At 49.1% G+C, this 24978-nt stretch overlaps 1 protein-coding gene across 15 annotated transcripts in view; it reads right to left on the bottom strand.

Annotated features, from left to right (window-relative positions):
- The window catches only part of COL13A1 (collagen type XIII alpha 1 chain), an 86701-nt gene that overhangs the window by 59644 nt on the left and 2079 nt on the right, over positions 1-24978 (bottom strand). For all 15 annotated transcript variants that reach the window (XM_032694372.1, XM_032694371.1, XM_032694370.1 and 12 more), the window contains exon 3: positions 18635-18704. In XM_032694372.1, the coding sequence (XP_032550263.1) occupies positions 18635-18704 (70 nt within the window). The remainder of the gene's footprint in view (positions 1-18634; positions 18705-24978) is intronic.

Below are 24978 nucleotides of genomic sequence, written 5' to 3'. Positions count from 1 at the left end.
ACACAGCTTTCATCGTGGTTCATTTAGAAGAGGTTACCTCTAAAGGGTACCTTTGGGTTAAAAAATAATAAAGCTTAGCACCTTCGTGATGACTGACAGAGCAAGCTAAGGTCAACACTCACAGCCAGAAGGCTCAACAACTTCACTCCAATCAAATTTAGGACAGGATCTCAGGGGCGACCCAGATTTGGTTGGTCTGGCAATTGCCTCGCAACCAGTGTTGATGCTGAGGTCAGTGTCCTACTTGGTACATCAAGTCTAAACAACAAAAGGGTTCCCCATCAGAGAGTTCATTTTTGGAGGGCAAGGTCAGACTCACATCCAGGAATCCTAATTTATGCCAGACTGGGAGAAAAAAAAAAAAAAAAAGAAAGTTTTCTGAGTCTGGCTTGGATGACAATGAAGTTCTGTGAGAGAACTGTTCTGAAGAGATTTTGTTTCAGAGTGAGCGCCCTGTCACAAGGTCAATGCTTATGGCTTGCCAATACACGGACTTTATTTCCATTAGTAACACTGCAGACCCTTAATAACCCGCCTACCTGTCTGCGTGGGCTTGGGGCACTCACGACTTGCATGAGCCAAACCACTGAGCTAATATTAAAAGAAAAACTTAAAGACGAGCAAACCCTGAGCCATCCCTGCCCTTCTAGCCCCAACACACCCAGCCAGCAGCACAGCCTGTAACGGTATTGCTATTACCACTGCGAGAAAACATAAGCTCTTGTTTGCTCCAGAAGCTCTGTCCACAGAGCGGAGTAAATCAGCACTGCCGGCAGCTCTGGGCCCACCAGGCCACGCACCCCACACAGATCAAAGGCAGGAGGCATAGTGGAGGCCCATCTCTGTTATATGCCCTCTATAAAATTAATGGTTCTGTGAAGGGGGGACTGCACAGTCTTGTGTAAACACACATCAGGGAGCTGCAGGGACAGAGTCTTGGCTGCAATAAGTCAATTGGTAGAGACCATCCAGGGACTGGGCTTCAAATGCCGGGATCGTCCATGTGACCCAGGAGAAAGCGAAGCCTCCAGACAGAGTCATTTCCAAAAGCAACATCATCTTACATGGGCTGGAGGAGGAGGAAATGGGAGAGGAGGAGGAGGCAAGATGTCTCAAAGACAGTGGGGAGGGAGGAGGTGTTGCTGGATAAGCTGTTGCAAAGCACTGGGGATTTTACAAAGCAAAATAAAGCTTCAGCAAAATGCACTGGTCATATTCTGTCCCAGTGATAAACAAGAAGGTGGAGCAGAGGTTCTAAAGTGTATTCTTAACAAAACAAGTAGTAAAGGCACATTAGAGGAAAGAGCTGGCAAAGGAGGACAGGGATACGTGCACCTCCACTCCCAACTGCTCCAACCATTGGTGGCCAGGTTGAGCCAGCCTCTCCTGGGCAGTGCACTGGACTTGCCCCTGGCCAGAGGTCTGGCCTGGTCAGGGGCGCTGACAACTCTGTAAGCCAAGGGGGCAAACCCACAAGTCCACCAGGCTGCATGGGAGCCTGCACAAAAGCCACCTGAACTGCAACAGAGTCACCACAACACCACTGCACGTTGTCCCTCATGTCACCAGTGTTCTGCATTCCCAGCCAGACTGGGGCAGCTGTGTTGAAACAGGCCTGCTTGCCCTCACGTGGGCCAGCTCTTGATGGTGGTGAACTCCAAAGAGCTCCACAAACAACCAGGAGCCAATATTATCAACAGCCACAAGTACAAATCACACCTCTGGGCGTTCCTCCTCTCCCTACAGCAGGCTCTTTTGGGGTGAGATAGAGGTGGTGCTGCACAGAAGAGCTAGATCCCCTTTCCATACAAACAGTCAACAGAGAAGGGACAATGAGTCAACAGAGCAGAGATCAAAGCTACCGCAAATGTTTCTAAGCCCATTCCATAGCTAAGCCCGGGCAGCAGATAGACCCAGAGCTCCCAGACCACCAAATCCCTCAGCCGTGCACAGACAGAGAACCCCCATTTGTAATTAGCACCTCCAGATGCCGTGTGTTTTGAACCTGATCTTGCTGGGCCTGGAGCGATGCTGGCGCTGGCACGCGGGCTGAGCACGGCCGTCCGCCCACGACGGGCAGCTCAGGAAGCCTCTCTCCGTGCCGGCGCCTTGCTGGAAGGCACCGGAGGGCTGTAAGCACTGGATCGCTGTTTATCCAGCTGCAGGGCTCGGCGAGCAGCGGGGGACGGAGGAGGGGACGGAGCAAACGTGTCGGGAGTGGATGAGTGGGAGGAAGCAGCGGTCTCCTGCAAAGAGGAGACCCCCAGAGCACCTTTGAAACTGAACATTGAGAAAACAAAGAATTCTTGTAGGGGTACCCGGGGTCCCTCCAAACATATGGCCTCTGGAAATTAGCACCATCTGCACTGTCCCTTCTCAGCTGCTCTGGTTTTTATGCAGACAAGCTTTCCTTAAAGTAGCTCTGCCTTCCCTGTAGCCCAAATGAGTAAATGGGCAGCCACGGTCTGCAGATAGGCTAAACCCACCTTACTGCAGATACAGAAGGGACACACCTGCGATGAACAGCAAGGCCATGCCACAGAGCCCTCTCCTCACCTGACCTTCCACATGGCCCATTCAACCAGTGACTAACGAAAACAGAACTAGAAGAAACCCTTTGCTCTCACCCACGCAGAGAGATAAAAAGCCACCCTCCATGCTGTACCCTCTTCAGCCTCACAAGAGGGGATGCTTAGTTTTGTTAAGTGGGTCATATTTATCCTAATCTGGAAAGTCCCATGTTCCAAAATAGCAGATGTTAAAAGATGGACGTATTGGAGCAGGTCAGTTTGGTAAGAGACCTTCCGCTGATGGCAGAGATATCCTCCAGCTTGAGAGACAGCAATGCTCTCTGGACCAAAAGGATCATTGAAATGATCCCATCCATTTAAGGGCATTTCCTGCTGTCTGGAAAAATGTCCATTCTAAAAAGGCTCTCAGATGCTGGAGCTTTTTTTTTTTCTCTCTAATTTCTGGATTCAGGCAGTACAGTGCCTGCAATGTGGGTGTCTTCCAGCCTTCTCCAAAAGCTCACACACAAGGGATTTTTTTTCCCCCTCTATAGCTTACACAAGATGAGGAGGACAGAGAGAGAACATGAAGACATTATTGTTGCTTACTTGGGTCATCCGCACTACACACTCTGGCAGCAGGGAAGATGTAAACATGTAATCCATCCCTGTGAGGAAATCCAGCCATTTCACAGACCCAGAAGGCAGCCTTAGCGAGTTAGAGAGATACAGTTACTTCCTGACATTCAGGACTATGTTAATTGATAATAAGATAGCTGTGGCCAGGCAATTAGTTATGAAATGCTGATTAAAATGTCAGTGGCCTGAGCATGACCTTATCCAGGGTGGCCTGGATCCCCTCGTTCCTGGCTCCATGGGTGTCCAGTGCAGAGTGATCCCATTTTGGAGCAGGCAGACCCCAGTTGGGTGCATGGAGCCCAAATGGTGGCTTGGGCCTGTTTTAGAGACTGGCCACGCTGCAGTTTTCAAACAACACACCCACAGTACTCATAGCCCTGAAGAGCCATTTTCCCCATCTCCAGCCGGGGACAAATGATACAAGGGGAGGCAGAGGGACGTTAACTCAGAGAGCTTCATTATTAGCTGCAGGGGAAATTAAAGACAAGAAAAATCTTGAAAATAATAAGAAAAATTTTAAGCAACAGTGACAACCCAAAGCACAACCTCCAGAAATTCTGTTTCAGGTGTTGTCAGCAGTAGAAGCCAATCTGAGTTTATAACCCACTCCAGAGAGTGTGAACCCCTTGCAAAGGCCAGGCCCCTCCGTCCCCAGAACACTCCCCTCTCGGCTACACCCTTGCAGAGTGGCAAGAGGTTCTTCAAAGGATCGCAGCAATGTTGGACGGCAAAAGGGCTATCAGGATTTCACTGCCAAAAAATCTGACCAACGCTAAGCTGAGGCACCAGGTTATGCCAGTCATTCAAGCTCGCCTCCGAAATCAAACCCATGACATCACCGAGACTCGGCAGTTAATATCAGCAGCTGTTGAGGACAAAAGTCGCTGCTCAGGCACTCTGAGCATCCCGGCACACCATCACCACCACCAGCCCAAACCAAGGAGAAGGCCACAAGCAGAGCACCGAGAGAAGTCCAAAGGATACCGTGAACAAAGTGAACACCGAGGTGGAGCCTCATAGCAAAATTAACATGATTAAGCAGCAGTCTCAAAAATAAGAGAGAGGGTCTGATAGTGGAATTTAGTTTAGATTCCAAGTGCATCTCCAAGCATCTCTGCTTGTTTTAAGAAATGTCTGTAAGGACAATGGGAGCCAGTGGGCCTCCAGAGCCAGAAGAATCTGATGAGGATAACTGGGGCCATTGGCATAACAGCAGGCAGCCCATTAGGCAGATTAAAGTGCTCAAAGACAAGGGTTCAATAATAGGCAAGCAGAAATAGTCTGACAAACATTTGGGAGAGCTCCTTGTGAAAACAAAGGACAGGAAAGGGTCAAGAACAGATGGCCCACACAGCGCTGGCTGCACCACAAGCACAGCACCCACCAGGACGAGCACAGCACCTCCGGCACTGCCAGGGGAGAGATGCTGGGATGGCCAGGGCTGGGCAGCAATGCTCGTTTTGGGCAGGCATCCGTGGGTCAGCGAGCTCTTTCCAAGCAGCAAACAATCGCGTTTGTCCCTGCCATGCTGAAGCACTTAGCGTCACAGAAAACAGAGAAGGACCCCCGGGGTCAGCTCCCCCAGTGGGTTTTCATGCTTGGAGGCCCCCTCAAGGTTTTCCAGTAGCGGTGCGGACCCCTGGACAGTAAATTGAAACCTTATGGTGGCAGACTCATTCCGCTACACCACCTTCTGCCGAAGAGCCCACGTGCCCCCAGGCTACAGCAAACCACCAGCCCAAAACTGCTGCTCTTGACTATCCCCTTTCTCTTCCCCTTCTGCCTCCCCTGAGCAAACCAAACAGAGATTAAAGGATTCCTGTGGAATGACAGTGACACGAAATCGAGGAGGGAACATCTTCAAAGCAACCAAAGGAATAAAAAGTCTCTACCTAGCCCATTTGGGCAAATATTTCTCTAACCTGTTGCTGTCCTCTGGGGATGATGACATCACATGCTTCCCTAGTGATCCAGTCCAGGCGATACCCAAGCCCTGATTCATAAGGCCATATTTATTATCTTTCTTAGAGACTACCCAAAATTTCCAGTGTTGTTGTTTAAGTCAGTCAGTGACCTCTGATGCACAGCAAACTTGAAGAACAGACTTTTTTATTTCCCTCCTTCTCGCGGTTACCTCTTATGCGTTTGAAGTCTGCTGTCCTGTTCCCCACAGTCTTCTCTTGCCTTTAGACTAAACAAAACCTAATTCTTTCAGTCTCTCTGCAGAAGCCATGTTTTCTGGACCTCTGGTTGTTCTCGTTGCTCCCCGTCAGTGGCCCATTTGCACCTTGAAGTGTAGTTCTCAAACAGTAACCTGGTCTCTGGCTCACTGCAGGAGTCAACAGCACACAACGTGGTGAAGGCAGAAGACACACTATTTACTTAATCTGCAGGGTCTTACAGAGGGACACAAAGTTCCTCCCTGTCACCACCTCTCCCTTCCCCTTATGTTCTGACATGTCACTTGTCCTTCACAAGCCCTCAAAGGCTCAGAGACTTCTTCAGGAAGTTGGTGTCCTTGTTGTCTGGTGTGACTGGCATTCATGCTCTAGTGAGGAGGAAGGTCTCCTTCTCACTCACAATGAACAACTCTAGCATTTTCTTGAGTGTCATTCACAGTCCCACCTGACCCTGGGCTCTCAGATTTTCATCTTGCATACCCATACATTTTAAATCCTTTCAGCTTTACTTTTCTCCTGTCTTGAATTTCAGCTTGCTGAGGAGTTCGTTATTTTCTTTAGCTGATCCCTTCCTGTAGCTCCTCATGCTTCCAACAGTTTCCCTGCCAGGTTGCTGAGTTTCCTCAACTTCTTCCCCAGCTCCTGCTCTCCAGGGGCACTACCCCACCAATTCTCCAGCTCCTTCTGTGTTTTTGAAATCCACCTCAAATACCTGGACATTTCCAGAAGCACCTCACAACTCTTAGCTTGAAGACACACGTGCCAGTGCAGCAAGCTACCACTCCAACAAAACCCTACTCTTGGCAGAGTAGATGTTTGATAATCTCTCTGCAGTTCCCACCCTACATTCGCTAACACATCCTATTCCATGGCAGGACTAAAAAGGTGGTGTCTGAAAACTCTGGAGATCCAAACCAGTTTGAAAACTGCAGTTGGTTATTCAGGAGGAGTCTGACATTCCTCCATCGAGGAGCTGGCCACTTCTTCAGCACTCAGCCAGGCCCTGTACAAGTCCTACTCCTCAGAGAGCCTCAGAATTAGGAAGGAACAACAGGGGAAAACCGGCCAAAGTAAATCATGACTGGGTAAAGCAAAAACCAAAATCCATGGCGTTTTTACTTCCTGCTGAAAATTGAAATCTCTCTCATAATGTGGTTGTCTGGGAAAAGTAGAAAGTTGGACCTTACTATATCTAATAATTATCTAAATAAATTCCCCGATCATGCACTTAAAATGCAAATGACATGTTTTATTTACTTGTCAAATTGCATAATTCTTTTTCGTCCTATATCATTTTTGCAATTAGCAGCTGATTTTAATAACTAGTGCGCTGTTACTTTTTTCTCCCCCGAATTCTTGTTATTCTTCCCTCTTTTCCATCTGCTAACTCTTTTCTTCTTCCTTCCTCCTTCTAAAATACTTTGCAATTTTTATAACAGCAAATTCTGTCACCTACCCAGGGACGAACAAAAGGCCATTGTGTTCAATTTATCTTTTAATAGACTCCTTCCTCAAATACCTCATGGACTGCCAGTACTGTCTTCCAGACCCTGTCTCACACCCTTTTGAGTTATGAAAATGTTTGGGAGGGTCTTTCCTTTCGCCCAGACATTTTTCCACCCAAGATGATTGATAGCTCCCAGTTACCACTAATTACCCTATCAGCAGTTGGACATGAGCCTAAGCCACAGCACTCTTCCTCCAGAGGCCAGCAATGCATCCCTGTCGCTCGTTATCCTCTTCTTCAAGGATGGAACAAACTGACTAATTAGAGACACCATAAATTCTTCCTTCAGGCTCCTTCCTGATGCACTGCCTTGCTTCCAAACAGAGCATGTGGAGGAGAGTGGGGCTGGTGCTAGTCCCTTCAAAAGGAAAAATGTGATGGGGTTTACGAGCCTAAGTGGGTTTGCTCAGCGTGTTTTATGGCGCAGGAAGAGGAGAGTATTCATTCATTCATCCAAATCTAGCTGATGCTTTCTTAGCACGTCTCGAACTCGGGGAGGCTGGCTTCGCTTGGCTACTCCAGCGCTGGGCTCTGCCTGGTGGGAGCCAGGCTGGGACAGCTGCACATATGGAGACAACCCGCACTGGCTCACAGGGACGAGGGACTCACGGCTTCCCTTACCTAGAATGAACTGAGCGTGCAGATCCCTTCCCTGCCGCCCCCAGTGCCAAAACCAGATGCTCTGCAGAGCACACACTGTGGAGAGAGCCATCGAACTGGAAAGGCAAAAAATAACCCCAACCAATGCTGTCTCCCTCGGAGCACAGTCTGGAAGGCACCTGTATTCTCTCATCTTCTCAACATGGCAAATTTGACTCAATAAGTTTGCTAAACTCTGTCAGAACCTCCATCTTGTTTGAGACTAAAAGATTTTTCTTATTTAGGCATATAAGTTGTTAGTTTTTAAGGTAGTGAGAGATCCCATTATAATCTCAAAAAGAAAAGAGAGCACAATGAAAATGGAAAAGACATATTTTCCCCTCTCCCCGCAGCAGAGCAAAAATAACTTGGAAGAAACTCAAGCAAGTTTAGAAACTAGTTACTCTGAAGCTCTTCCTCCCAGACAAAAGGAAAGGCCCTGAGGGCATAAGGGGAAAAGGGCATTACATTTAGAGAAAAACTTCTCCAATGTACATGGGGTGTGTGTTACACCTGGTAAATAACTGTTGAGGCTTCTCAGCCACCACTAAAGAGGTCCAAGTTGTACCGAAACAGGAAATCCTCACTGTTCTAGAAACAAAAGAGACCAAAGAGGAGGAATGAGGACTTGAGGTCTGCAGCAGTTTGCTGCAGGGGAAAGGCACATTGAGAAACCCATGTAGAGGAAGGGGGAATGGCTGAAGGCATGCTAAACCACGTGGGGCTGGGGATAGTGCATGCACCACACCAGCCCCCAGTCCAAGAGTCACATGTTTGTAGCTTCCCTTCCTACAGGACTTGAGAGGCGCTTCCCATCACTGTCCCAAGAAACTCCAGGACCCTGCCCATTAAGATAGGGGTTAGTGCAATAACAGAGCATCCAGGATGGCTTTGGAATTCAAGGAGAGAACTATTCACAACCGCACCTGATAACTCCCATTTCCTCCTTTTTTCTCAGAAAAAAAGCATTTTCCATAAGCACTCAGGTCATCCATAAGCAAAAGATCCCTAGACACATTGGGATAAACTAAAAAACATGAGGCTACATCTTCCAAAAAAAGATGGGGGTTTTTCCCCCCTCTCCTTTCTTTCTGTTTTTAAGCCCACATTAGATCCCATTGCACAGAGGGGATGGCAAACAGCCTTGCCATACCACAGCTTTTCCCTGGGTTTGTGACAGGTCTGAGCCAGGTACTTCACTTCCTGGTGAGCAGAAAGCTGAGACATGGCTCCCTCGCTGTGGCCAGGGCAGTGCCAAAGACCCATAAGCTCTGTGGGCTGCTTTTGAGGTTTCAACCCCTCTTTCATCTGTATGGCACTTGTATATAGTAGGGTTTAAGGGGAAGTTAATCTGTAGGTAATGACTGCCTTTTTGGGAGACATAATTACTCCCTCTTTGCTGCCAAAATTACTCTAATAAGAAGTACTTTTTATTTAATATTTAAAAACTAAATAAAAAAGGATTAAAAAAATCCCAGCCCATTGTGTGCTTCAGCTTAGGGACGAGGCCAACACACAACTCCCAGCAGCTGCCACTGCCTCCAGCAACATCTCCTCCCTTGGACAGCAGTGGCAGATGACAGAGGCGAAGGCCAAGAAAGGAGCAGCCACCAGGATCTGGCCACATCCACCCAGTGCCACATTCCAGAATCAGATTTGGCCTCTGTAAGACCCCTTCCCAAAGGCAAAGCAGCCCCATGGTCCTCTACCTGCTGCTGGTTGAGCCGCATGGCAAGGGGAGCCTGGTGTGGCTGGGATAGCTGGGTGGTCCCCAGTGAGGCACACACACTGCCCGGAGCAACACCAAATCATAATAAACAAGTCCCTCGCACAAAGTCAGTTCAGATTCCAGTTCAGCTGATATAATCTTCATCTTCCCCTTGAAAGAAGGGAAAAAAGAAAAGCAAAAAGAAAAAAACCAGACATCCTAAGGGAGAGGAGTGAGGCAAGCGATGGATTGATACTGCTGCCCGTGTGTGTCTCAGCCCCCCCGGCGTGGGGAAAATGTGCTGTTAATCAGCCTCCCCTCCCTGGGGAATACGCTGATTTAATTACCTCCTGCTTGCACAGTCTGTCTGTGATGCTGCTCACCCAAGACATCACATGAGGAAGAAACGGACACTGAGTTGCAGCAGCCAGGCTGGAACAGGATGGACAAGCAGAGCAGGAATCATTGCGGTCCTGGTGGGAGGAGTGAGGGGGTGAATTGGTCCAGGGAGCCTATGCGAGCGGGCTGCCTCCCAGTCCCACATGTACAAGAGCCAGATAGCATCAAAGGGCATCACTGCCCCCCTGGAGCCACAGGCACTGCAGAGGGGATGGATGCACCGAGGAGTCACCTTTCCTCTATCTGAAACACAAGCTTATTTTGGAGGCAAAATCAAAGACATGCAATGGGCAACAAGGGGGTTTTCATACAGGAAAGGGGAGAAATAGCCAGATGAAATGGAAATGCCCAGTTAGCAGGTGTCATGCTACAGCCCCCCTCCCCTCACCAGCTGCATGGCACAGACTCCTCATGTGAGCACATCTCTCCAACCCTCTGGTTGTCATGCTGCTGGCATTCTGCAACATTAATCTGGGAGCATTGCTCTAATGCAGACAAATATTTTCCAGGCTTCTCTTTTACTATGCTTATGAATGTCAGTGAGGCAGGGCCCAGAGAGGTAGAGACCTGGTCCAGCTCCTGCAAGGGGAGAGCTGCATCAACTGCATCCACTCTCAAAGTGACGCACTGGACAGTCACTTTGAAGAGCCTTCAGCAGAAGACATGGGTTTCTGCTCTCCCACCTGGGATCAGCCGGGATGTTCAATAATTAATGGCTGCACACTCGCCTGCAAAGGTCGGTGAGAAAAGCGTTGCTGCGTCTTTAACAGCTGCCAGCGATGGGAAACTCATTGGAGTGTGTGTTCAGAGGGGAAGAAGGTTAAGATGATTAACTGGTGCTAACAAGTTTAGGATGTGGAAGAAGTATTTTCTTGGACGTCCATCAAAGAGAGGATTGAATGTTCCCTGGCGGAGGGGGGGCGGTATGTGTTTAACAGATGAGGTTTCTGCCTCCCAAAGCCTGCCCAGCCCCACATGACGCAACCTCTCCCTTTTTAAGGCTGCCTCTGCCCCTGTACCGTCAGCGTACCTGTGGCCTCAGCTTGGCACGAGGGCTGAAAGACAATCCGGGGGAAGGAAAGCTGCTCCTCCACTCTTCCTGTTGATCTGCGTCCCGGGACACCCTTGGGCACTAGGGGATCAGCCTGGTCCTTGGTCCCCACAGGGAAAAGGTGTGGGCAGATGCCCGGAAGAGCCAAGAGGGCATCGGGTATCACCACACTGAAACCACACACCCTGGAGAGGAGGATTCTTCACGAGCCTCTCTACCCCACTGTAAAGCCCCTCTCTGCCCCACCACAGGGACACCTAACAGAGCCATCCTGCCACTGGCTAGGCCAGCAGCCCACCTTTTACTTCCCCGTTGCCCTCAAGCACATGGCAGCATGTCCCACTGGCGCTGGCACGAAGTCCCCTCACAAGCAACTTTGGAGTGAGCCACTTGGCACCTGCGACGTCCCCCTTGGCCCATGCCGGGTATTTTCGGTGCTCCTCGCCGGCTGGCGGGCGCCCACGCTTTGCGCAAGGGGCTTGGCCGCCACCGGGCGCCGCGCCCGCCGCCGCGCTTGGCGGCCAGTACGGCTCGCCCTCATTCCCCCGGCCGCCGCAGCGCTGCCAGCATGGGCAGCACACGCGAGGCCCGCGTCGCGGGGCCCGGACGTGCGTCAGCGGCTGACGCAAACCAGCCCGGCCATGTGCACACAGCCCAGGCCTGGGAAAAATCCTCCACCCCGGTAGCACGCTCGTGCTCAATCAAAGCCGTCGCCGTACAGTAGCAGCGAATGTGCTCCTCGGGTTTCCTCAGCCAGCTGGGATGTTTTTGCCTTGCTTTGTCAAGGCGCTGATTTATGCCCATATGTACCATATACATTGTAAGCACAAAGCACGCAATGGTGTAAACACTTCTACCAAACATCTGTACACAAACCCGTCAAATATGCAGAAGCTCCCTGCTGCAGCCCTTGACATGCATCCCGGCTGCCCCACAGGCAACCTGTCAGGCCCTGGTCTGCAGGCGGGATGCCATGTGCCACTGAATCTGTTACTCGGACATAGCTGGACAGGGACAGTAAAGGTCACAGTGGGACCATTACCTGATAAAAATCAGCACAACCACAATGCTTTTCTCCTGCCTCAATCTGTGCTTCCGGCTGGAGCCCATTGCGGTGGGTATCTGCTCGGAAATCTCCTTCCCGTGCATTTAATCCTCAATGTCTTTCTCTGCACCATACCCTTGCCTAGAGAAGAGGTTAGTTTATCTATGGTTTTGCATAGATGGCTGTACTGAACAACCAAGGTTTATACAGGGCTGGGATATAACACCTGGGCTATAATATACAAGCACCGTTGCACACCTGAACATAAAGGTTCACCTGTTTGCACCTTTGGGCAGAGCTCAGCCTCCAGAGAAAAAGTCCCACAGCAATTCTGTGTGTTTGGAGCAAACTCCTCCCACCTTCCAGTCAGTTTAAAATAATAAAAACTAAAATAAAAAGTTTAAAATAAGAAGACACACAGAAGGACAAAGAGAGGAGCCCTGGGGTGTCCCAGACACAGGCCTGAGAACGGCAAGAGGGAATCATACCAACAAGCAGACGAGTGTGAATAAACAGGCCGCTCTCTTGCTGAGCACTTGTGCCCATTACTGTGCCTCAGAGCCCACCCTTTTCAATTCATTGGCTGTTTGTAACCATACTTTGGATAAATAGGGAGAGGCCGAGGTTTTTGCCATCCAAACTCCATCAGCATGGTAGCACCACAGGGCTGTTCTAAGTCCTCCAGCCCAGGCCATGCTCACAGCTGTAGTAATGGCATATGCAAGCCCTCCTAGTCTGCACTCAGACAACAACAGCAGGTTCATTAACATCAATTAAACACTCCTTAATAAAGTCAGCTTAAATCCCATACACAGACTAAGCTGGATGAGATGGTGCTTAGAGGCATAAGGAGTATCCTGACTTCCTCTTCCTTGCTGTCCCTCACCCATGGATATGGCAACCTCCAGGTGACGAGAGCCACGGTGGGGGTGACTCCTCGAGTTGCTCCAGGCAGTTGTGCAAGAGCACAGCAGCCACCATGTTCAGAGAAAGAGAATTAAGTGACCAAGCAAACTATTTGTTTGGTTTTTTTCCTGAATTGTTCATCCTCATCTATTCATAACTGCTCACAGAATCCGTGGAATTCATTGTGTGGTTTGCATCTTCAAAACAAATGAAACAACAGTATGTCTAAACCAAACAAACCCCTACCCAAAAATACAGCCAGCAGGCCAGGGCGCATGAACAACCTTCCAGGCTGAAGTGTGTGTATACTCTGGAGGGCCCAAAATATGTGGATGGGGGAATATATTTAAATTTCAGGGAATTCCCAGGGAGATGTCTTACAAAGGGGGGGAAAAAGGAGGAGTACTATTTAAGCAACGATTATGCTGCAATTTTTCTCCCAGCTGTGCCCTAAGGATGGCGTGCCAGAGAACCACATTTTCTGACACAGCACCATGCTGCTGTGGCTGCGGTGGTGCCGCAGCAGCCCACGCACTGCTCCCTCCAGATCCCGGCTCTCCAGCCAGCCTGGCCATGAGGGCTTTGCCAGTGCATTCAAGGGAAAACAGGCAAATCAGAAAGCTCAGAGCTTTTGGCAAGGAGTGGCTGCTTGAGATAAAAGTCCTCTTCTCCAATTTTTTTTGTTAGCACTTGTCAAAAAGCTGTGTTCAGACACTTTTAAAGCTGAAAACACCTTTTGCACAGTCAGCATAGGAAGCCACATTGATTTACCATCCTGAAAAGGGGTCAAACACAAAACTGTATCATTTCAATTAGTTCACTGCACCTCCTGACAGGAGGGCCATGGGGATGGGTGTTTCATTGCATCCTCCCACCTCATGCTCCTCATGGCTCTGAGCCAGAGCTTCCGACACGGCTCATGGCTGCTGGTGTTTAAATAGCTCCCACACCCTTGTCCCATGCCAGGGATCCCAAACGCCTTCTCCACCTCTCAGTGCTCACCAGAGCATTCAGGCTTTTCATCTCATGGGACCCCCTGAGAAGCATTAAGACACTGGCACAGGTTGCCCGGAGAAGCTGTGGATGCCCCATCCCTGGAAGTATTCAAGGCCAGGCTGGATAGGGCTTGGAGCAATCTGGTCTAGTGGAAGACGTCCCTGCCCACAGCAGTTGGAAGGAGATGATTTTTTAGGTCCCTCACAACCTAAACCAGTCTATGATTCTATCATCTGTCAAAGCAGCCCCAGCAAGCTGAAAAAGGATCATGTCAAACATGACAACAAGAAAATATAAAAGCCATGAAAACAACGTGTCAAGGGAGGAGCATGTCAGCTGGGATGTGGGGAGCAGGCAGGACTCAGTCACTGTCCCCTTTTTTGGCTCATCTCCACAGAGACATTTGGGGAGAAGATATGAATCCCAAGGGAGAAACAGATGCATCTACCTGGACGCAATGTTCTGCCTGCGTGCTGCGGAGCTGAGGCTCAGCCCATGCTGCCCAGGGGTCCACCCCTGCTTCAGCCATCCCCACCACCCCTAATCCTGCCTTTCCCAGCGTTTTTTCCTCCCTCTGCAGCTGCCTATGGGGCCAGGCAGGGGTCAGGATACGTCTCTAATCCTGCGGCCTCCCGTCAGCTGGCCCTGCTGGCTCTGGGTGACACATCCTGGGTGGGAGCCAGAGCCCCACCGCAGCCCTACACTGTTTCTTGCTGGGCTCCTCCAGCAGCTGCCAGTGTGCCGAGGGGTCAGGACAGCATGGACGGGGGGGTGCCCAAGGGGGAGACCAGAATGCCTGGACCGAGTGTGCACAGCATGTGGCACTTGTCTCCCGGGTGCAACTGGGGCCACCACTGCACCTTGACTTCTGCAGGCCTCCCTGCAAGAAGGGGAACAGCAGCAACATTTTTGAGTTGCAGTATCTCCTGCTATAATTTCTGTAAGGTCAATTGCAGCTGAAGAGTGGCCAAGCACCTTTCCCTGCGCTCCAGGCTGGGGCAGATAGGGAACGTGGGTGGAATTTTGTAGAAGAAATGCCTAGGGGACATTCCTTTGTAAAGTCTCACAGACGTTCCCGAGAATACCCCAGTTCCCATTCAGTGCCAAAATCCTTGCGGCTGCCCCACACCATCCTCCAAGCCCCTGTAACAGCAAAAGGTACGCTGGTTTGTGGCGGGGTTGTGCAACCTCCCTCTGACTGCCAGTCCCAGTTCCCGGGAGCTGCCTCCTCCTGCAGCCGAGGTCCCTCCTCTGCCCGCGAGCGCTGCCACAGGGAGAGATGGAAAAGTCATTCGGCATCCCTCCGAGCTGCTTCCCTGCTTGCATGGCTGACCGCCTCCAGCACCGCAGGCTCCTGACCTGCCCAAGAAGAAACTGGACCAAAACAAGCATTGTGGGGGTAGACAGAAAGCAGCCAGGGATATTGAAGACTGGAGCAGAGAGCCAGCAGAGTGAAAAACAGCCACGTGGGGACTGTGAAAATCAGAGCTGAAGAGAGGATGATGGGAAAGGTCTAATAAAAAGTCACAGTACACAAAATACACAAGCACCCACCTCCGCCAGGACGGCTGTGGGAACGGATTTTGGTGTAATCTCTGGCTATTGAGGCTGTCCAGGCAGACACAGTCTGGATATGTAACTGGATCAGGATTAGACCTGATTTAAGAAAAAATCTAAGGAAATCTTGGATTAGACATAATATAAGAAAAAACCTAAGGAAATCTTAGATTAGACCTGATCTACAGAAAGCTTAGATTTTTTTGCTCTGTCAACTTGAAAGACAATGCTTTCCCTCACAGTGTTTTGTTACTACGTGGAAGAAATCAAGGGAGGCCAGTTGGCTGTAAGAGGATCCTCCAGCCTCAGGTAGCTCTCAACCACATCCACATACCATATGGAAAAGCATCTGCTCAGCCCCAGAAAACCTCCCCCAGTCTCATCCTAGCATGCAAAAACCTCAGACCAAACCTGTGCTGAGTTCCCTCCCCACACTTGGCCCCAGCACGGCACAGGCTCTGGGGGTGGTGAATAGCTACAGTCATTACTGCCATTGAGCCTTAGGGTCTCCTTCCCAACCTGTGCAAAGTTGTCCCAAGTCAGTCTGGCAGACAGTGGGGACAGAAGGAATCACGTAGGTTACCTATCAGACAGAGGGAACCGAGTCATTAATTACCCAGAAAGGTTGTGCTAAACTTGGAGGCTGTGTCCTCCCCACCAAGACACTGCTGGAAAAGCCCACTGTGACCCCTGAGCTCAAAAAACTCAATGCCAAGGAGCGACGCGTCACAGGTAGCCACACCCACCCCCAGCCAAAGTGATCTGAAGTAGCAGCTTCCCAGTCAAAGGAAACTTATATTTCCTTATCGTTTGCTATAAATACAGCTGTGCTGTTTTCCTGACCGTGTTATTCCTACAGTCCTTATCACACACACTCAGATATCCACAGTGCAGTCACACACTTCACAACCTTCTTGCTCTCCTATTCCCAGCGTTTCCAAACCATTTACGTTCACAGCCCCCTGTGTTCTGAAGCTCTTCTATGGCAACGGGTGACACTGCCCTGGACCTCCACATCCGCACTGAACAGGTCAGCAAATGAACTTGTCTTCCTTTTCCCCTTCTCTGCCATGCAGGGACCTGGCTCGCAGCTCGGGATGAACTCAAATGTCACTTCTGATAAACATTTATTTTTGCTGAGGAGTACGATGTGTTTATAGGCAGTGAAGTGGGCCAGTGAGAAGCAACGGGCATGCGCCAAGTCTTGCAACATCTTGACGCTTCTGAATACCTTGGTCTCCCGCAAAAGTCATGTTGTCTGGTCCCTGGGGCATTTTAAACACAAGGGGGAAAATGCACTGGGGAAAAGGATTCCCAAGGTCTCGGGCTGGAAGAGAGACCACGTTGAAACAGCGCGACAGTGCGTTCAGGTGGCCTGTGTTGCATCGGCCTGGAGACCAAAGGGAAATACCCTGGAGCAAATGGTCTGAGAAGAGACAGCAGCTGGCTGAAGGTGCCTTCATTTCTGCACTGCTCCAAGACAATCAAGACCTCACCTGCCACAACATCAGCTTTAGACCGTGGTCTCATTTCCCTCGATAGATTAGGTGACAGGGTGGGGAGAAAATTTACATATAGTACCCGTGTCTGTAGAATATTTGATGAAGATGAGCACGTTTAACAGGTAAAAAGGCAGCCTGAACCTTTATGAGACGATACTACTCTCCTCCTGAATCAAAGCTGTCATTCAGCAATACTATGAGCTTAACTGGATGAGTGGGCACCCAAGTGCTAGGAGAAATCCATCACCAACTGCTGCCAAGCCTTCCCACGGGATATGGGTATCTGTAACCAAGTATTATGACCTTGATGCTGAAATACTTGGGCGATTCATCTATCACATGCCTGGTGCGGGGGGTCACATTCAGATGGCCTCAAAAATCAGTGAATCTCTTTTTTCTCTGCTCTGCATTCAAGTTCTAAGTTTCCTTCTCCAAGCTGGCTCAGAAACACCAGGAGGATATTCATTCCTGTGGTTTTATGGCATTTATATGTCGAGTCTAGGCAAGAACTTGAAAATGGAGTAGGGCTATGATTTGTGTTCCCATTGGAGGAAAAAGTTTGACATTTAAAAACAGTTGAGCTCAGTTTTGATCTGTTCTTTAGAGAATAGATACTTAGAAGAATAGACACTTAGAAGACATTTCATTTGTACTATCTTTTAAATTTAAACTAAAATAGCTCCAGTTGTTTCTTTCTGGGACTAAAAAGGAAGTCCAACAGTCCTGATCCAGAGTAGTCAAATCAGGCTTTTTCCAATGTTCTACAAGTCTGGATCCTGGATTTTAGTTCTTTTCCATCATAAACCTGTACAACTTTACTTCTTGCTTTTACAAGCTGCCACCTTGCAAATCCATTTTAATGTGGCAAGAGACTGCCTCCTATGTCTCTACACAGGTCTAAATACAATGATTTTGAGACATTACTTACAGCAAGGACAACCCCCCATAATTTCCACCATTATCCCACTGCTGACCATATTTGAATACACTTTGATATGTGTACCACCAGACACTGTCAAACACCTCACGTTGGGCACCAAAGAGAACCAAAGGAGAAACCACAGAAAATAGAAATGCTGCTTGCATATGCTCGTCCAGACACGACTTCCCCTGCCTCTTTCTTTGCAAAATGAGCTTCAGATACCCAGTTTGGATATACAAATTCAAACTCTCCCAAAAATTCAGCTGAGGATGTGAGTGGTAGCTGGCACTTCTCTGGTTTTTTTTCTACACAGTTCGATACATCAAAAGACAATGAGGAAGGCTGGATGATTCATAGTCATGGAATGAAATGCCATTCACAAATGTTTTTTCCATAGCAATTTGTCACTTATTGTATTGAAACCACTTCAGAAGATGTGTCTCAAAGAGCCTTTTGATATTAGCATGATTAAAAACATAATGCAATTAAGCAATCCCATAATATTTCTGTATGTTATACAAGTAGGACCTCGAGTGACCACTTCATTGAACCCCCTCACAAATGAACAGTTCTAGCAGAAGGCTGTTATTCTGCAAGATCCCTCAGATAGTGGTACAACACCAAGGAATTCAAATCTTCTCATCCGAGAGGCATTCTGGCTCACCAAAATCCATCTGTTCAGCTTTGGTGTTGGGTCTAGCCTACATATCTCAAACTTTACAAAACCAGCCAAGAAAGACGTACCTCCCAAGAGCCACTCTGCCCACTTCAACACTGATGTCTAAAATCACTGGGAATATTTGCCCTCTAGATGTTATCTTTCTCTCTTTATTTCTGTCTAGAATCTATCTGGACTTTTGACACTTGCCCCGTTGTTCCTGTCACCTGTTGGTATTTAGGCACATACCAAACTTGTTGCACATCCCTCCACATCAAATTCCCATATCTAGAGCACACTATGATGCAAACATGCACAACTTTGCACTCATACATGACACAGCATTAAAAAAGCCTTCAGTGAGACGTAGACAAAAAAGGTCCTTCCAAAGTGCCAGCTGTGCCCACATCCCTACCTGCCGGGCAGTTGCATGGCTGGTGTGTGTCTCGAACTTCTCGATGTCTCGGCAAGTGAAACTTCAATTTCTGTCAAGAGAGGAGAAACAGGAAAAGGATTAATTTATACCATCGAAACCAAAGCCTCAAATTCTTGGAAAAGTGGGAGTTGGGGGTGGTGTGCCCAAGAGATGGGAAAGACAGGGCAGAACAGTTTGGGAATGAAGAAAGGCATTAAAGTTCACAGTATTTAACTAGAAATGTGGGGTTTGATTAAAAGCAGGCCGAGGGAGTTTCGTAACGGCCTCCAAATGTGGTCCTTACAGGCATTACAAAACCAAGAGCTGGCACTGGCAAATAAATTGGTGACTGTGTCCTTGTGAAAAAGCTGTATTTCTCAGCAGACAAAACTGAAGATCTGAAGCAGGTACTCTTCCCCCCTGTGGCTCGTTATGCTCATGGAGACACCTGGAGGGACAGGAGGGTCCCACCAAAAAACTGTGGCTGAAGGTGAACTGAGAACAGCAACAGCATCTCCTGAAACCTTCTGAGGCTGTGAAACTTAACTTTTCTCCAAGTGCAGAACAGAACAAAACCTATCAAGAGCTTCCACAATGTCGAATTGCATCAGGATGTTCATTTCCCATGAGTTTGGATTTCTAATGGTGCCAGCATGTCAGTCTCCTGCTCTCTGGGCCCACCTGTGTATCTCTTAAAGGGCAAATAGAGTCCACCTGAGGTCACTGAATCTTCCCTCACTGGAAATGTCATTAAACTTAACCCATGTCCTGAGCCAAATGTGCTTTAGAGACAGCATCCCCACCACCCCTCATAGGCTGTATTAAAATAGCTGTAATTTATTAAAGAAAATGCAAATCAACCCAAAGAAGTTATTCATTAATGCCTGCAAAGTACACTTGGTTAATGATTTGAGATGATCTGAGAAGGCTGAGCTGCTGGGCTGCCTGTGCTAATGAGTCACTCCCTGTTCCCTTCTAATCCTCAAGCCCAGCTTCCCATCCCAGTTACACCTTCCTATTGTTTGACCTACTTCACAATGGGGCCAACATTCCAAAAGAAATATTGGGTGCAACAGAAGCCCATGCCCAGGATCATACAGAAATGACTTTATTTTCACAAGTAATCGAGCACCTTCCTGAAAGAAGGCATCAGTTAGGGGGAAATTCCTTTTAGAGAGGAAAAAAGTAAAGCAACTTGGTTCTGCCTGGATGAGGGAAGGCAGAACTGGCTGGAACACTTCTATTTTTTCACTTCGAAATGACTGGCTTCCTTATTGCAAGTCAAAAGCAGTAAGGGTTGTTGTGACTGACTAGAAATTGGGTATTTTCAGTGTTGAAACATTCTGATAGAGAGTTGATTTGATATCAGGGTGAGGAGGGGGTTTCAGGTGAGAACTGCCAGTTCCCATAGAGCATTTTTATCTGTGTTTATCTTCTCAGTTTAAAAGCACTGATATGTGAATCTTTGCATTTGAGCACATTCCCATCTAGCTGCCACCTCCCCGATGGCACAGTTCTGCTCTGCAGCACTGAATCACTTTGTGCTAATGGTCAAACATGGGCACAAACAGGACAGAGGAGCCTTTATTTGGATACTCACACTGGTATGTAGGCATACACGTTCCCATTTCCATCTACACACATGCCAACCAAAATGTCTCAACATCAGACCGCCACATTTGGGTGGCTTTCCCATGTTTGGGAATTGGCCTCAGCACAAGGGAGGGATGATGGGTTGCAAAGGCAGGAGCAGAAAGCCATTTCCTAACCAGTAAGGATCCAAACACCCTGGCTGCAGCAGGACCCTTTGTAGGACAGAAATCTGCAAGGAAACCTGGAACAGATCGCTGCCCCATTGAGTGCAGAGGCACTGGAGGGGGTAAGGGGAAAGGGCCAAGTTTGGGTGGGCTGCAAGAAGCCTTGTCTGGGTTGCTGTGCCAGCACAGAAGGACAAGAGCAGCAATTGGACTTGTCAGGGAAGTGATGACCCAGCAGGACTTCAGCATAACCGGGAACGGAACCGGAGCAATAACATTTCCCCAAGACTTTATCTGCAGGGTCAGGGTCCTGGAAAGACCTGGGACTACTGAAATAGCCTTCTCAAGGATGGGGGGGCCCTCAGGAGGAAGGTGCAGGAGCTGCTGGGCAGGGATGGGAGCACAGCCCTGTGCACCATGACCATCAGCCATCAGGCACTCACTGGCATTTGGCATTTTCCCCATCCTAGGTGCCTCCCTTGAGCCCAAGAGCTCTGCACATCCCTGGGGAATACAAAGGGCAGTGGTGCCGTGGGATTGCTCCCCTTCAGTGGGAGGCAAACCCTACCAGGAATTTAGCAGCGCCTGGAGTTCAGTTTTCTGCACAGTCTATTAAACACGAACTGAAACATAGAAAAAAATCCTTGGCTTCTGGAGACCTCAATTCAACTTTAAGTTGAGATGGTGAAACAAAACAATTTTCTGTCCTTTTCTGCTTCCTTCATACCACTGTACAAAATATCGTCTGGTCCAACACAAGCAGCTGCCTTTGCTCAGGACAGCAAAACAAATGGGCTTCCCTCTAAAAATGGTGTTTTCAAGGGAAAACTTTCATTCCCAGGCAACACAAAACCATTCAATTTTAGGGCAAGGTTGACTTGTGTAAGCAAAATTAAAAGAAGGTGGGGCTCTGGAAGTCTAGGCTTTGTGATCTCCTTCCTGGGAACTGGGGTTTGCTTTTTCACCTGAGGGATACCTGGAGCATGTAACACCAAGAGCAGCAACTGGCTCCCTCTTGCCTTGGCAGAAACGCTGAAAACACTTCCTCTGGAGAGGACTGCCTTGTCAGCAGAGCCAGCTTGCTCTTGCCTGTCATGTTTTCCAGTGACATAACAGCTGCACCTTCCCTCTGCACATAGGAACGTGGTTGAAAAAGCCTTCGCCAGCGCTGGAGCCAGAGCTGACCAGCTCCGACTGGGCACCCCTGTGTGTTCAGGGAGCTATCACACATCAATGAGCATCAAGGAAAGGGGGAAACCCTCTGTCTGCAAGGAGGGCTGGGCTGACACACGTGTTGGGAATGGCAGTAAAGCCAGCATGGGGTTTTCCCATGGGTGAACTTACTGCAAGCATGACAGGACAGGGCTGACAAGGGCGGACAGAGAAGAGAAAGCAAGAACTCTTCTGGCATTAAAGGACCATGGCTGTGGTCTCCTAAACCTTGCAAGTGCCTGTCTGTTTTGGAGGGGCACTTGAGATCAGGGGAGAGGGAGGGCACTTCTTCAAAGGGGGCAGATTAATAGCTCTTTAGCATTCCCAGTTGTTTGCAGTCACCCGGGGAAGGTGAAATCATTTCCCACCACTATCTCCAACAGCTAAAAGAAACACATCTTAAATAGATAATCTATTACAACCATCAGGGGGATTTCAAGGGTGGGTGGTTTTGTTAACTCTTATTGTTTTATCTCCAATTTCACTGTTTTTTCTTAAAGGCCCAGCTCCTGGAATCCCCGGACCATGTGGCCCAGAGCAAAAGCAAGCAGGGAGTCCTCCCAGATAGAGCAAAAAGCTTGGAAATAACACCATCTAGGTGCAGGGATTGCAAGCAGCCGAAAGGAAGCAGGACTTAGCTACCAGAGAAGTTGGAAGGAAAAAATAGATCTGGTATTTTGGGATGGAAAACACTAAGCTGAAGATGGAGGCCAGGTTGAGAACAAGCTTGCAGACACTGGGAAGCAGAATTGAGCAGTGTGCTTTGAGATACCGAATAAGAGCAGAAGAAAAAAAGCTTTAAGTCGGGAGGGAAAGGGAGTTTTCAGCTGTCCCTCCTTTGCTTGCACAAGTAAGGAAAGAATCCCAGTGAAATGAGACTATTGGGAAAGCAGTGAGGATCGATGCTCCCTCCCCATTCACGGGCACAGTCCCTGAATCCCTTCAGCATCACTAAAGCCACAACAAATACCTTCAACACAAACCCCTGAGAAGCTGAGCATGCTCAGCACGGTGCAGAGGGGCAGCTGATCTTCCTCCAGGCTGCACAGGATACCTGCTGTTGTGTTACACATACACACTTCTATCCCTACAAGCTCACAAATTCAGGGATTGTTTTTCCTAGCAGCAGCACTGAATCCATCCTGTTCTCCACCCTGATGAGCTTTCGGCAAATGAAGTAGTACCAAATGTTACCCAGCGTGGGAAAGGACCTTGTTTTCTTCTTTGGAAAGCTTTGCCTCTCCTGCAAATATGAGTTTATTTGTGTTCTTTGTATGATTTTATGATGTCCCATAAGTGCAGAGGAATTCCTACGTGAAGGTAAAGTTTCCCCGAACTACCTATTTCTGGCCCATTCTGCACAGATGTTCTTATAGGAAAAGCCAGTCAATTTGTGTCTGGTAGAAATTCCCCTCAGGTATTCGCCTACACCAGGCAAGAGGTTTACACAGTAGCAAGTGAAGCACTGGTCAGGCTGCCTCTGGGAAAGCATCTGCCGCCCTCTCCTTGCTCCTCCTGAACTGAGATGGAAACACTGACACAGCACCCAGTGATGCTCAAAAACCAGGCTCCAAGATCAGGAAAACACCCCCACCAACTGCCTTAAAATTAACATTTTAAGCAAACCAACCCAGCTCCTCTCCCTGCCAGTTTGCTTTCTTTTTGCATGTCTAGAAGAAAGGCACCTAACAGAGCTTTGGCATTTTGCACTTTTCACTGTAATCTGTATGATGTCCCTCACAGACCCTTGGGAACATCCAGGGCACACCTGGGCACAGACTGGAGAGCATTACACACTCCAGCCTGGTGTACAAAACAGTACCGGTTTTGAGCAAAACCTTAGAGTTCCTCTATATTAGCCCTTACAGACTTGGCTTCTTCATTTTTCTCTAGCTGATCTTCACAGCCATCAGAGCTAGGAATGTGCTCCTGTGTCGTGGCTCCCCTTACCTCCCACCTCCCTGCCTGCCTCAGACCAGGTTTTTCCAAAGCTGGGGTTCCTTTAAGCTTTGCTGTTTTATTTTGTGATGGATAACACTGAGCTGGCAGCTGTGAAACCCATTAAGGTCGAAACACCAGAAAACTCTGTGAGGATGTGGCAATGAGAGGCAGCGAGGGTCTGAGCAGGGGGGAATGAATTTCACGTCCATCATGGCAGCCCATTCACAGCCCCTCTCCTCCAGTCATGCTCAGAACAGTCTTTTGCCTTCCTTATTTTTTTTCTCCCATCGTTTTCCTGCTCTCCTTTATCTTCCCTGTTTTTCTCCATCCTTGCCCCTTGCCAGCCAGACCTATCCCACTTAGCCCCACTTCAGACGCAATGAAAAGGAGGACCAGGGGGATTTGTTTTTCTTTCCTAGGCAAAAGCCCCATATGCCATCTCACCATCTGTCCACCAGCAGACCCCCACCCTGGACCTCGAGCCGCTTGGCCCATGACAGTGCTTCTGGCTGAGTGTGGAGACCTGAGGTTTAGGAGCCTAGGGGAAGTGGGCAGTGGAGCTGGGGAAGGTCTCCTGCCCAGGGGGCACAGCTCTCCTCTCTCCATTGGCAGCAGCCCTTCCCAGGTGTAAAGGGACAGGAGACCTGGGCCAGGCATCCCTGCTCCTCCACAGGCTCCGGCACTTTTTTCCAAGCTCTTTTGGAAGCTGTGAGCCAGCATGGAGCTGTTAACCCTGGTTGTACCCAGGAGCAAGTGCTGGCCCCTCAAGCCATCGCTCCTGTTCCACGGCTGCTCCCCACGCTGGCTGCGAGGGACACTGTGCCATGCCCAGGGGCACAGGAGGGGCTGCTCAGAAAACAGGGGCGCTGCCTGGCACACGGGCACCATGAGAGCCCCATTTCCTCGCTAAGCCGAGCTATAAAAAGGCAGAAAGGTGCCGTGGCCAGCAGAGCCCGCAGGACACAGGGGGCCATCCGGCCTCGGGCACTGCTCCCGGCAGGCATCCTGTAGCACTTCTCAAATCACTTGGTAGAGATAAACTGCGACTTCCCAGCAGACTCACGCCAGCAGCAACAGGGGCATTGCTGGATGTTATCCCCTGCCTGGTAGTGGGGAAGGAGTTCCTGCTCAAGAGCGCAACTCTTCCAGCAATGCTTCTGTTTCCCCAAAAACCTTCTTTTAAGTGGGGTACTACCCCATGGACCCTATCTTCCCCTTATTCCTCATCCAAAGAGACAACTCAAAACCAAATCCTTCAGCTCCTGCAGTGTTTGCTAACTCGAGGTTCGCAGCTTTTGGCTGCAAACCCCAGCCGATCCAGGGACTGCTCTCACAAGACTCATAAACAGAAGCCGAGCCTGTCAGCTGCAGGTTTAAACTCCTCACCACAGACCTTTGCTGCTCCTGGAAAGCAGGAGGGGGGCCGAGGTCACC

Source organism: Chiroxiphia lanceolata, chromosome 8 (genome assembly GCF_009829145.1).
Source record: "Chiroxiphia lanceolata isolate bChiLan1 chromosome 8, bChiLan1.pri, whole genome shotgun sequence".
NCBI classification, from domain to species: Eukaryota; Metazoa; Chordata; class Aves; order Passeriformes; family Pipridae; genus Chiroxiphia; species Chiroxiphia lanceolata.
The sequence above is the reverse complement of the archived record's forward strand: the minus strand, read 5'-3'. Positions and strand labels throughout refer to the sequence as shown.